This window comes from Tachyglossus aculeatus, chromosome X2, assembly GCF_015852505.1.
Source record: "Tachyglossus aculeatus isolate mTacAcu1 chromosome X2, mTacAcu1.pri, whole genome shotgun sequence".
In the NCBI taxonomy this organism is placed as follows: Eukaryota; Metazoa; Chordata; class Mammalia; order Monotremata; family Tachyglossidae; genus Tachyglossus; species Tachyglossus aculeatus.
In genome coordinates this window covers 2297695-2310777 of record NC_052100.1, presented here as the reverse complement: position 1 = coordinate 2310777, position 13083 = coordinate 2297695, and the positions used below count along the sequence as shown (strand labels likewise).

Below are 13083 nucleotides of genomic sequence, written 5' to 3'. Positions count from 1 at the left end.
ATGGGGATGAGGACCGTGAGCCCCCTGTGGGACAACCCGATCACCTTGTAACCTCTCCAGCGCTTAGAACAGTGCTTTGCACATAGTCAGCACTTAATAAATGCCATTATTATTATTATTTGCCCAAGGTCACACAGCAGACAGTAGGTGGAGTCGGAATTAGAACCCAGATCCTTCCGACTCCCAGGCCCCTACTCTGTCCAATAGGCCAGGCTGCTTCCTTTCATTCATTCATTGATTCATTCATTCACTCAATTGTATTTATTGAGCGCTTACTGTGTGCAGAGCACTGTACTAAGTGCTTGGGAAGTACAAGTTGGCAACATAGACAAAACAGTCGTGTTTATTGAGTGCGTCCATTGTGCAGAACACTGTTCTAAGCGTTCGGGAGGGCTCCCGGGTCCTGTTCTTCCCCCACCCTCACTCCCGATTCCCTCCACCTTTCTTCTGTCCTCCTCCCCACTTCAACTGCATAATAATAATGAATAATTGTGATATTTGCAATAACAATGGTATTAAGTTCTTACTGTGTGCTGAGCACTGTACTAAGCGCTGGGGCAGCTACGAGATAATCAGGACCCACATGAGGCTCGCAGTCTAAATATGAAGGAGATGGGTGTTGAATCCCCATTTTGCAGATTAAGGAACAGAGAAGTGAAGCGACTTGCCCAAGGTCGCACAGCCGGTACTTGGCAGAGCCAGGATTAGACTCCCAGGCCCCTGGCTCTTTCCACAAGACTCTCCCCACCCTCTTTCCTCTCCTATTCCCCCTCTCCCCTCCTCTTTCCCCCTTCTGCTGAGAGCTCACCTCCTCCAAGAGGCCTTCCCAGACTGAGCCCCTTCCTTCCTCTCCCCCTCTTCCCCCTCTCCATCCCCCCCATCTTACCTCCTTCCCTTCCCCACAGCACCTGTATATATGTATATATGTTTGTACATATTTATTATTCTATTTATTTTACTTGTACGTATCTATTCTATTTCTTTTATTTTGTTAGTATGTTTGGTTTTGTTCTCTGTCTCCCCCTTTTAGACTGTGAGCCCACTGTTGGGTAGGGACTGTCTCTATATGTTGCCAACTTGTACTTCCCAAGTGCTTAGTCCAGTGCTGTGCACATAGTAAGCGCTCAATAAATACGATTGATTGATTGATTGATTGATTGATTCTCCCCCACTCCTTTCCCTCTTCTCCTTCTTGCCCTCCCCCTGTCTTGAATGTGCCAGAGGTGTTGAACAAAGTGTACAAATGTTGCTTCTTGCTTTTAGGCCCTGAATTGGAGCTTCTCTGCTGCTCTCCTGGACTGTTTTCTGGCATTCCACGTGTCTCTGTTGCAGCGGAGGCAGGAAGATTTCTCCTCTCCCGCTCCCTGGACCAGGGCCTCACGATGCATCAGCTTGGAATCCTGCCCACAAAGGCCTGGGCAGCTCTGGCCTGCCAGTTTTTAAGACTTCCCCAAGTGCGGACAGTAGCCAACTTGCCTCACGGCCAGGTAAGCCGACCTTGAGTGCCTTGTGGGCTTAGGGTAATAATTGGGCAGATTTCTCCTGGTCCTTTCATCACCCAAACCAAGTGCCCAGACCTCTCTGTTGAATCAAGGTATCCCTGTAGCCTGAATTTTGGATTAGGAGTTGAAATTTCCAGCCCTGCCGTCAGCGCTCCCTGGATTCTGGGTTGGCTTTCTGATGCCTATGGGCCTCAGTTTTCCTAGTTGTAAAATGGGGTGTGAGGCTTTCATCTTCCAGGGCAGAGTGAAGGGCGAGAGGCCCTGTCTCGGTTTCACTGGCCTGACTTGACTTGGTGGAGATCGGTGCTACCTGATTTTTGAGCAACACGAGGGATCTGGGAAATAATAAATGGCATCTGTTCAGCGCTTACGGCGTGCCAAGCACTGAACTAAGCGCTGGGGCAGATACAGAGTAATCAAGGACACAGTCCCCGTCCCACATGGGGCTCACAGTCTTAATCCCCGTTTTACAGATGAGAAAACTGAGTTACAAAGAAGTTAAGTGATTTGCCCCAGGGCACACAGCAGCAAGCAGCGGAGCCTGGATTAGAACCCAGGGCCATCTGACTCCCAGTCCTGTAGTCTGTGAAACAGTCACTCCTCACCATCAGTTCTGAGGAAGAATTGCTATTTCTTCTTTTGTTCCCAATGTTGAAATCTCTTGAGGGCTGGGGTCCAGGTGCTTTCTTCAGTACTCTCCCAAGAGCCTGACAGAGTGCTCCATGGCTGCTTGGGCCTTTTCGGGTTTTAGTGTCTTTCAAATCCCAAACCTTGGGCAGAGTTAAAGGGAAAGACTCGCGGTAGGTTAAATTCAGTGTTTCTCATGTCACGTCCTTCCAGGTTGAAGAGCCTGCACTGCTGCCCCAGCTCGAACCGGAGAGAAGGAAGTTAGATTCGCTTGTCAAGACACCCAAGGTAACTAACTCTACTCCCTGGGTTTTCCCCCACAAGTCAAATGATTGGCAGATCTGCTGTGCCCTCTCACCAAACCCCTGTTGGGTTGTGGGAGTGTCTCTCTTGCCGAATTGTACTTTCCAAGCGCTCAGTACAGTGCTCTGCACACAGTAAGCGCTTAATAAATACGATTGAATGAATGAATGAAGACTGTGAGCTCTGAACTTTTCCTTCACCTCCCTCTTTTCTGGCCGGTTTGGTCCTCCAGGGCACTAGAGATTGCAGACCCCAGCAGATGGTCTTGAGGGAGAAAATCTTCAGCACCGTCATCAGCTGCTTCAAGCGCCATGGAGCGGAGGAGCTGGACACCCCGACGTTTGAATTGAAGGTGAAGAAAGGGCCCACACAGCGAGGAATCACGTCTCCTCCAGGAAGCCTTCCCCAGTTAACCTCCCATCTCCCCTGTTTCCGTCCCCCCAAGCTGCTGGTTCAGCACTTTCTCACCCCTTCTGTACTCACAACCTCCTATAGTCAATCCATAGTATTTATTGAGCGCTTATTGTGTGCAGAGCACTGTACTAAATGCTTGGGAAAATATAATACGTCGGATCTGAGAGGAACATTCCCTGCCCATGAGGAGCTTATAGTCTATAGCATTCAGAGTTAGCTTACGGACCTAGTTACGTAAGTACTCCCTCATTCACACATCCCCTGTCCCTTTTTCTGTCTGTAATTTATTTTCGTGACTGTCACCCCCATTAGATTGAAGGCAGGCATCCTTGAGGGCAGGCATCATGTCGACTAAATTGAGTATAGTCCCCCAAACTTGTGGTTCAGAACTGGGCTCACAGCAGGTGCCAGGAAATCCTGTTGATTGCTGAGGATGAGAATTTCTTTCCTGGGCTGGCCTCGGGAATTTGAAGAGGCCAGACACCTGAACCCTTTGAGAAGCAGTGTGGCCTTGTGGAATGAGCATGGGCTTGAGGGGTCAGGGGACCTGGGTTCTAATCCTGGCTCCTCCCCTTGCCTGCTGGCTGACTTCAAGCAAGCCACTACACTTGAGCGTCAGTTTCCTCATCTGTAAAATGGGAAATTAATATCTGCTCTCCCTCCCTCTTAAACTCTGAGGCTCCTGGTGGGACATGAACTATATCTGACTTGATCTTATATCTACCCCAGTGTTTAGTTCGGGGCTTGACATGCGGGAAGTGATTAAGAGATACCAAATTATGATTTTTGTGATTGATTCTGATCATATTCTCCATCCAGGAGACCCTCACGAAGAAGTACGGGGAGGAGTCGAAGCTCATCTATGACCTGAAGGATCAGGGTGGAGAGCAGCTGTCCTTGCGCTATGACCTGACTGTATCCTTCTGCCTCGGAGGTTGTGTCCCAACCCCTTCCCCCTCAGGAGGTGCTGGGGAGGGGGCTCTCCCAGAAAGGGCTGGGGGGAGAGATGGGTGGGAACTAGACAGGGGAAATGATGGAGGATTGACGGCCTGCTTGATCCAGTCTTCCTGGACCAGTGTTAGCTAATCCTGACTCTGTCCCTTTGGTGCTGTGTGACCTTGGGCAAGTCGCTTCACTTCTCTGGGCCTCAGTTACCTCATTAGGAATTTGGGGATTAAGACTGTGAACCCCATCTGGGACAGGGATTATGTCCAACCTTTGTATGTGCCCCAGCGCTTATTACGGTGCCAGGCACATAGTGAGCGCTTAACGAATGTATTAAAAAAAGAAAAAATGGGACCTGATGCTGAGCTTGCCCCCTAGGTGAGGGCCAGGGGCCGGTGGTTCTTTGTCCTTAACTTTTCCCCGGCAGGTCCCCCTGGCTCGTTACCTGGCGAGGAATAAAGTGAAGAAGATGAAACGGTACCAGATCGGCAAGGTGTTCCGCCGGGAGGCCCCGTCCGTCGTCCAAGGCCGCTACCGCGAGTTCTTGCAGTGTGTGAGTGGCCATGGGGATCCGGCGGGGCCGGGGATGGGCGGGGGATCGTGCTCAGCACAGGCCGGTTCGGGCTCTGATGGGCCCTTCCCCTCCCTGGGCCACAGGACTTCGACATCGCCGGCCAGTTTGACCCCATGATCCCCGACGCGGAGTGTCTGAAGATCGTGTGCGAGATTCTCAGCGGGCTGCAGCTGGGGGATTTCCTTATCAAGGTGCCCGCCCGGTGGGACGCCCTACAGACTCCCCCAGATACCGAGTGTATAGCCCAAGACAGCCCCTCCCAGACTTCCCAATACAGTTTTTGCCTTTTTTTTTCCTTATCTTAATTGTTGAATGCTTAGTATGTTCCAGGCAAAGTACTAATCGCCGGAGTAGATACAAGATAATCAGGTTGGACACAGTCCGTATGCCATTTGGGGTTCACAGTTTTATCCCCATTTTACAGATGAAGGAACTGAGGCCCAGAGGATTGAAGTGACTTGCCCAAAGTCACACACCATTCAAGTGGTGGAGCCTCTTAAACCTCTCCAGAGGTGTAATTTGGAGATGGAGGTGGTTATAATGGCTCTTATGAAGTGCTGACTCTGGGCTAAACACTGGAGTAGAACCAAGGCAATCTGATCTGTCACCGTCTCTTTACCTCCCGGGGTCCCCACGGTCCAGAGGGAGGAAGGAAAGGTGTCTTTTCCTTATTTTAAAGATGTGGGGACTGAGGCCTAGAGAGGTTCAGTGACTCGCTCAAGGTCACACAGCAAGCCAGTGGCAGAGCAGGCACTCAGACCAGGATCTCTGGGCACTCAGACCAGGATCTCTGGGCTCCCAGTCCTTGCCCTTTCCACCAGGCTGGGCTGCCTTGCCCGGAGAGGCACTTCACGGCCAACTGGGGTCCAGAGCTGCCTCACCCCCGCTGTGACCCTTTTCACCTCCCTGCCCCCAGGTGAATGACCGGCGGGTAGTGGATGGGATGCTGGCCGCCTGCGGCGTCCCCGACAGCCGGCTCCGCACCATCGGGCTCTCGCTGGACAAACTGGGCAAGGTATAGGTGGGGCAGGGCGGAGGGAGGCAGGGGAAGACCCCCTTTCAGCGGCCGACCCCCCTCCAGTCCAGTGGAGGCCCGGGGGCCGGGGCTGACGGCTAGGACTCCCCGGCAGATTTCGTGGGAGGATGCGAGGCGCGAGATGGTGAGCGAGAAGGGCCTGGCTCCAGAGGTGGCCGACCGGGTTGGGGAATACGCTCGGCTGCGTGGTGAGTCGGGGGGCTTCTGCCCGGAGGCGTTGGTTGGAGGCACGTTCCGAGCGGGGGGCACTGGACCCTGGTGGGCCCGGGCCCTGCCGCGGTAACGACGAGGGCTGTGGGCTCTGAAAAAAATTCATAGCGATAATGATTGTGGCGGGCCCTGATAACAGCAAACTGGTTAGCCAATTGTGTTTATTAAGCACTTCCTTTGTGCAGTGCACTGTACTAAGTGCTCGGGAGAGCACCACGTAACAGATTCCCTGCCCACACTGAGCTTCCGATCTTCAATACACGGCTGCAGTTGTTGGCATTCTTATCAGGTGGTAGGTTGGGGGGAAGTAAGAGAGGGAGTGCAGATGTGGAGAGGGTCCAGGTTGCGGTCTAGAGTCCGTGCCTCCACCTCCCCCCGCCACTGTCGGGCTGACGCGTCCCCCCGGCTCCCCGGGCGCAGGCGGGGTGTCCTTGGTGGAGCAGCTCCTGCAGGATCCCCAGCTGGCACAGAACAAGCAGGCCCGGGCCGGACTGGAGGACCTCAACCTGCTGTTCGACTATCTGACCCTGCTGGGTGTGGCTGACAGGGTGAGTGGGGGCCGGGCCGGGCGAGGCCTGAGCTGGGAAGGGGCTGGTCAACTGTGGACACGGTGACCCGCCCGGGGCCGGGGGGACCTCTGGTCTTCCGGGACCGACGGTCTGCCGGTCCCCGCAGGTCTCCTTCGACCTGAGCCTGGCGCGGGGCCTGGATTACTACACGGGGGTCATCTACGAGGCCGTACTGGTGCAGCCCCCGGCCAAGCAGGGGGAAGAGCCGCTCGGCGTGGGCAGCGTGGCCGCCGGCGGGCGCTACGACGGGCTCGTGGGCATGTTCGACCCCAAGGGCCACCAGGTGCCCTGCGTGGGGCTCAGCATCGGGGTCGAGCGCATCTTGGCCATCGTGGAGCGCAGGTTGGAGGTTCGGAGCCAAAATCGCAGATGGGCCGGGGCTGGGGGTGGTTGGGGCATCCTCTCCTCCTTCGGTGCGGTTCTCGGATGAGGCGGCCGCGGCGCCGATGGCATGGACGGGGCACACCAGCTGCCCCACGCAACTGCACATACACGGTTGCACTGCAAGCCCATCATGCGTTTCCCAGGAGTTAGCCTGGGTTCTCTGCAGCGCCTAATAATAGTAACAATGACGGTGTTTGTTAAGCGCTACTCTGTGCCAGGCACTGTACTAAACACTGCGGGGGTGGGGTGGGGGGGACGATATGCCCAGAGAAAAAACTTGGGGCAGGATCATCCTGGGGAAGGGCAGGGATGAGAGAGGGGCTTCCACGGGGCTGCTCTTGGGCTCAGTTTGGGGCACGGGATTCATCATCATCATCAATCGTATTTATTGAGCGCTTACTATGTGCAGAGCACTGTACTAAGCGCTTGGGAAGTACAGATTGGCAACATATAGAGACAGTCCCTACCCAGCAGCGGGCTCACAGTCTAAAAGGGGGAGACAGAGAACAAAACCAAACACACTAACAAAATAAAATAAGATTCGAGTTGGTTGAGTGCTTCTTCCCCGGCCGGCCGAGAATCGGTCGATCGGTTGGGTTCGCTGATCACCTGCTGTGTCCGGAGCGGGGTACTGAAGCACTTGGGAGAGTCCCAAGGACTTAGAAGACGCGATCCCTGCCTCTGTGGATCTTATGTGGATCCAAACGTGGCTTGGGAAGCAGTGGGTAGAGCCTGGGCGTCAGAAGGTCATGGGTTCTTATCCCGGCTCCACCACTTGTCTGCTGTGTGGTCTTGGGCAAGTCACTTCACTTTTCTGGGCCTCGGTTACCTCATCTGTAAAATGAGGATTAAGACTGTGAGCCCTACGCGGGACAGGGGCTGTGTCCAACCCGATTTGCTTGTATCCACCCCAGCGCTCAGCGCAGCGTCTGGCAAATAGTAAGCACTTAACAAATACCGATGTTCTTATTATTACTGTTATTATTTGGGGAGGTTCCATCTGCCTCGATGAGACGGGGCCCGCCTACCCCTTCCTCCCCGCAGGCGTCCAAGGAGACGGTGCGGACCACAGAGACCCAGGTGCTCGTGGCGGCGGCCCAGAAGAGCTTCCTCAGAGAGAGGCTGAAGCTCATCGCGGAGCTGTGGGATGCCGGGATCAAGGTGAGAGTTCAGCAGGGGCCCGAGCCCCGTCCGGTTGGCAAGTGGTCCCCTCTGGGATTTCTCCGGAGCCCCTTCTGAAGGCTGGGGGGCACCGAGTTCCGGGGCCGTGAAGGTCGAAGGGCTGGGAGACCACCCCACCGCGGTGGTCTCGGCTGCTGCACTGGAGGGTCACCGAAACTCCCGAGGTCTCAGGGAAGCCTAGAGCACGGAGGTCTGGGGGCAGGAGACGTGGCGTTGCCCTCCCAGCTCTGTTCCTGGCCTGCTGTGTGGCCTTTGGCAACTCACTTACAGTCTCTGGGCCAGTGTTTCTTCTGCAAAAGGGGCTTGAGTCATCTTCCCTCCCTCCGACTGCAACCGATCCTGTATCTACCCCAGGGCCCTGGAGCATTGTAAGCCATTCGTAAGCTCTCCTAATTAATCTTGTCCCGTCCTCTGGTTGGTCATGGGTTCAAATCCCAGCTCCGCCAATTGTCAGCTGTGTGACTTTGGGCAAGTCACTTCACTTCTCTGGGCCTCAGTTCCCTCACCTGGAAAATGGGGATGAAGACTGTGAGCCCCCCGTGGGACAACCTGATCACCTTGTAACCTCCCCAGCGCTTACAACAGTGCTTTGCACATAGTAAAGCGCTTAATAAATGCCTTTATTATTATTATTATTGGTCATTCAGTCATATTTATTGAGGGCTTACTGTGTGCAGAGCACTGTACTAAGCGCTTGGGAAGTACAAGTTGGCAATTTATTAAATTAAATTATTAAATTATTTAAATTAAATTAAAACTATTAATAACTTCTTTGGGTCTAAGTTCCCTCATGTAAAATGGCGATAAATCAATCAATCAATCAGTCGTATTTATTGAGCGCCTACTGTGTGCAGAGCACTGGACTAAGCGCTTGGGAAGTCCAAGTTGGCAACATAGAGAGACAGTCCCTACCCAACAGTGGGCTCACAGTCTAAAAGGGGGAGACAGAGAACAAAACCAAACATACTGACAAAATAAAATAGATAGAATAGATAGGTACAAGTAAAATAAATAAATAAATAGAGTAATAAATATGTACAAACATATATACAGATAAAGACTGTGAACCCTGTGTGGGATGGGGACTATGTCCAACCCAGTTACCTTGTATCTACCCTAGTGCTTAAAACAGTACCTGGCACATAGTAAGCACTTAACAAATGCCATTATTATTATTGCAAGCCCCTGGAGGGCAGGGGACCCGCTTCTGGCTTCCGCAGCGCTGTCCTAAGAGCGCTCAGTACAGGGCTGGGCCCTCAGAGAGCGCTTAGGCGAGACCACTGCCCAGTGGATCGGCTTCCCTCTCCCTCCCTTCAAGGCCCTACTGAGAGCTCACCTCCAGGAGGCCTTCCCAGACTGAGCCCCTTCCTTCCTCTCCCCCTCGTCCCCCTCTCCATCCCCCCCATCTTACCTCCTTCCCTTCCCCACAGCACCTGTATAGATGTATATATGTTTGTACAGATTTATTACTCTATTTATTTATTTTACTTGTACATATCTATTCTATTTTATTTGGTAGTATGTTTGGTTTTGTCTCCCCCTTTTAGACTGTGAGCCCACTGTTGGGTAGGGACTGTCTCTATATGTTGCCAATTTGTACTTCCCAAGCGCTTAGTCCAGTGCTCTGCACACAGTAAGCGCTCAATAAATACGATTGATGATGATGATGATGACTGTCTCTATATGTTGCCAATTTGGACTTCCCAAGCGCTTAGTACAGTGCTCTGCACACAGTAAGCGCTCAATAAATACGATTGATGATGATGATGATGTCTGTATATGTTGCAAATTTGTACTTCCCAAGCGCTTAGTCCAGTGCTCCGCACACAGTAAGCGCTCAATAAATACGATTGATGATGATGATGATGACTGTCTCTATATGTTGCCAATTTGGACTTCCCAAGCGCTTAGTCCGGTGCTCTGCACACAGTAAGCGCTCAATAAATACGATTGATGATGATGATGTTGATGATAACTGTCTCTATATGTTGCCAATTTGGACTTCCCAAGCGCTTAGTCCGGTGCTCTGCACGCAGTAAGCGCTCAATAAATACGATTGATGATGATGATGTTGATGATGACTGTCTCTATATGTTGCCAATTTGGACTTCCCAAGCGCTTAGTCCGGTGCTCTGCACACAGTAAGCGCTCAATAAATACGATTGATGATGATGATGATGATGATGACGTCTCTATATGTTGCCAATTTGGACTTCCCAAGCGCTTAGTCCAGTGCTCTGCACACAGTAAGCGCTCAATAAATACGATTGATGATGATGATGATGTCTCTATATGTTGCCAATTTGGACTTCCCAAGCGCTTAGTCCAGTGCTCTGCACACAGTAAGCGCTCAATAAATACGATTGATGATGATGATGATGATGATGACTGTCTCTAGATGTTGCCAATTTGGACTTCCCAAGCGCTTAGTCCAGTGCTCTGCACACAGTAAGCGCTCAATAAATACGACTGATGATGATGATGATGATTCCCTCACAGGCGGAGCTGGTGTACAAGGACAATCCCAAGCTGCTGCCCCAGCTGCAGCACTGCGAGGCCACGGGCATCCCGCTGGTGGCCATCGTCGGGGAGCGGGAGCTGAAGGACGGCGTGGTCAAACTGCGCACGGTGGCCAGCCGGGAGGAGGTGAGGCCGGCCCCGGGGGGTGGGGGCGGTCTCAGGCCCCCGGCCGGGCCTCCAGAGAAGCTAACCACTGTAAATAGTAGAGAAGCAGCGTGGCCTTGTGGAGAGCGCCGGGGGCTGGGAGTCAGAACGACCGGAGTTCTAATCCTGCCTCTGCCACTTGCCTGCTGGGTGACCTTGGCCAAGTTACCTCACTTCTACAGAAGTAGAGGTAGAGGTAGAGAAGCAGCGTGGCTCAGTGGAAAGAGCCCGGGCTTTGGAGTCAGAGGTCATGGGTTCGAATCCCGCCTCCACCACATGTCTGCTGTGTGATCTTGGGCAAGTCGCTTAACTTGCCCCGCCATCGACCCCCGGCCCACGTCATCCTCCGGGCCTGGAATGCCCTCCCTCTGCCCATCCGCCAAGCTAGCTCTCTTCCTCCCTTCAAGGCCCTGCTGAGAGCTCACCTCCTCCAGGAGGCCTTCCCAGACTGAGCCCCTTCCTCCCTCTCCCCCTCATCCCCCTCTCCATCCCCCCATCTTACCTCCTTCCCTTCCCCACAGCACCTGTATATATGTATATATGTTTGCACATATTTATTACTCTATTTATTTTACTTGTACATATCTATCCTATTTATTTTATTTTGTTAGTATGTTTGGTTTTGTTCTCTGTCTCCCCCTTTTAGACTGTGAGCCCACTGTTGGGTAGGGACTGTCTCTATATGTTGCCAATTTGTACTTCCCAAGCGCTTAGTACAGTGCTGTGCACATAGTAAGCGCTCAATAAATACGATTGATGATGATGATGATGACTTAACTTCTCTGGGCCTCAGTTACCTCATCTGGAAAATGGGGATTAAGACTGCGAGCCCCACGTGGGACAACCTGATCACCCTGTATCCTCCCCAGTGCTTAGAACAGTGCTTTGCACATAGTAAGCGCTTAACAAATGCCAATTATTATTATTATTATTATTATTATTATTATTCTAGATGCTTCAGGTTCCGCATCTGTAAAATTCACTCAATCATTCCTTCTGTTGGATTTATTGAGCGCTTAAAATGGGGGTTCAATCAATCAATCGTATTTATTGAGCGCTTACGGTGTGCAGAGCACTGGACTAAGCGCTTGGGAAGTCCAAGTTGGCAACATCTAGAGACAGTCCCTACCCGGCAGTGGGCTCACAGTCTAAAAGAAGTCTAAAAGAAGTCTAGAGAAGCCGCGTGGCTCCGTGGAAAGAGCCTGGGCTTTGGAGTCAGAGGTCATGGGTTCGAATCCCAACTCTGCCACATGGCTGCTGTGTGACCTTGGGCAAGTCACTTCACTTCTGTGAGCCTCAGTGACCTCATCTGGAAAATGGGGATGAAGACTGTGAGCCCCATGTGGGACAACCTGATCACCTTGTATCCCCCCCCCAGCGCTTAGAACAGTGCTCTGCACATAGTAAGCGCTTAATAAATGCCATCGTTATTATTATTATCAAAAGGGGGAGACAGAGAACAAAACCAAACATACTAACAAAATAAAACAAATAGAATAGATATGCACAAATAAAATAGAGTAATAATATAATATAATTATAATATAATATAATACCCATTCTCCCTCCTATTTAGACTTTAAGCTCCATGTGGGACGGGGACTGTGTCTAGCCTGGCTGTCTGGTGTCTACCGCAGTGCTTAGTACAATGCTTCACACTTAGTAAATGCTGAACAAATACCGTAATTACTCATTATTATGGAACTTGCCACATTGTCTTGGATTTTTAGACTGTGAGCCCACTGTTGGGTAGGGACTGTCTCTATATGTTGCCAATTTGGACTTCCCAAGCGCTTCGTACAGTGCTCTGCACATAGTAAGCGCTCAATAAATATGATTGATGATGATGATGATGATTTCCCAAGTGTTTAGTTCAGTGCATGGCACCCAGTGGGTGCTCAGGAAAGACCATTTTTACATTTAGGGGGTTCCACCTTTGGAGGAAGCGGAGTGTGGTGGGAACAGCGGCCGGGGTCGCGGGGAGGCGGAGAAAGGCTGTCCTCTGGCGTTTTTTGTATTTCAGGAGGACGTCCGGAGGGACGCCGTGGTGGCAGAAATCCAGAGACGAATAGCGGAGGCCTGATGGTCCAGCGGCGTCACCGATCCATCTCCACCGGTCGGGTGTCAACCCCAGAGACACATAGGCCGACTTCTGCCTGCCTTCCCATGACCTGAACCCAGCCCCGTCCACTCCCGCAGGAGGAATGGAGACCGGGACCACCCTGGGCACAGAGGAACGCCACAGACAGGCCCGGAGGCTCCAGGGTCCCCAAGACAAGACCCGTGGCCGTGTGGGACGCGGCCTATGGCCGGAGAGAGTGGCCAAGCCTGGCGGGGCTCTGGGTGACGTGATGGGGCAAATTGGAAATAATCTGGTAATACCACAAATCTGCTTTCACGCCTATCATCTCATTTTGCTAGCACGATAACCTGGGGAGGCAGGGAGGAGCAGGGACTACAGCCCCCATTGTATGGAGGAGGAAACCGAGGCCCCAACAGGTTATGGGGCTTGCCTGAGATCCCGCAAACGGTTGCAAGCAGAGACTGAGCCAGACGTCAAGTCTCCCACCTCCCAGGCTTACTGGATTGGGATGTGATCGACGCCCCTGTCTGAAGGTCACCGTGAGCCCGTGCCCGTTGGTCAGGATTTCTGACTAGCCCGGGCTCTGGGCT

At 52.4% G+C, this 13083-nt stretch overlaps 1 protein-coding gene across 1 annotated transcript; it reads left to right on the top strand.

Annotated features, from left to right (window-relative positions):
• The first annotated feature begins 1263 nt into the window (after positions 1 to 1263).
• On the top strand, positions 1264 to 12808 carry LOC119949232 (histidine--tRNA ligase, mitochondrial-like). Its single transcript, XM_038770821.1, has 13 exons — positions 1264 to 1487; positions 2343 to 2417; positions 2665 to 2784; positions 3666 to 3761; positions 4219 to 4344; positions 4449 to 4556; positions 5282 to 5380; positions 5496 to 5589; positions 6032 to 6159; positions 6287 to 6529; positions 7609 to 7725; positions 10246 to 10392; positions 12434 to 12808. The coding sequence occupies exons 1-13, from the start codon at positions 1383 to 1385 to the stop codon at positions 12491 to 12493; spliced, it is 1518 nt and encodes a 505-aa protein (XP_038626749.1). The 5' UTR covers positions 1264 to 1382; the 3' UTR covers positions 12494 to 12808.
• Positions 12809 to 13083: the final 275 nt, after the last annotated feature.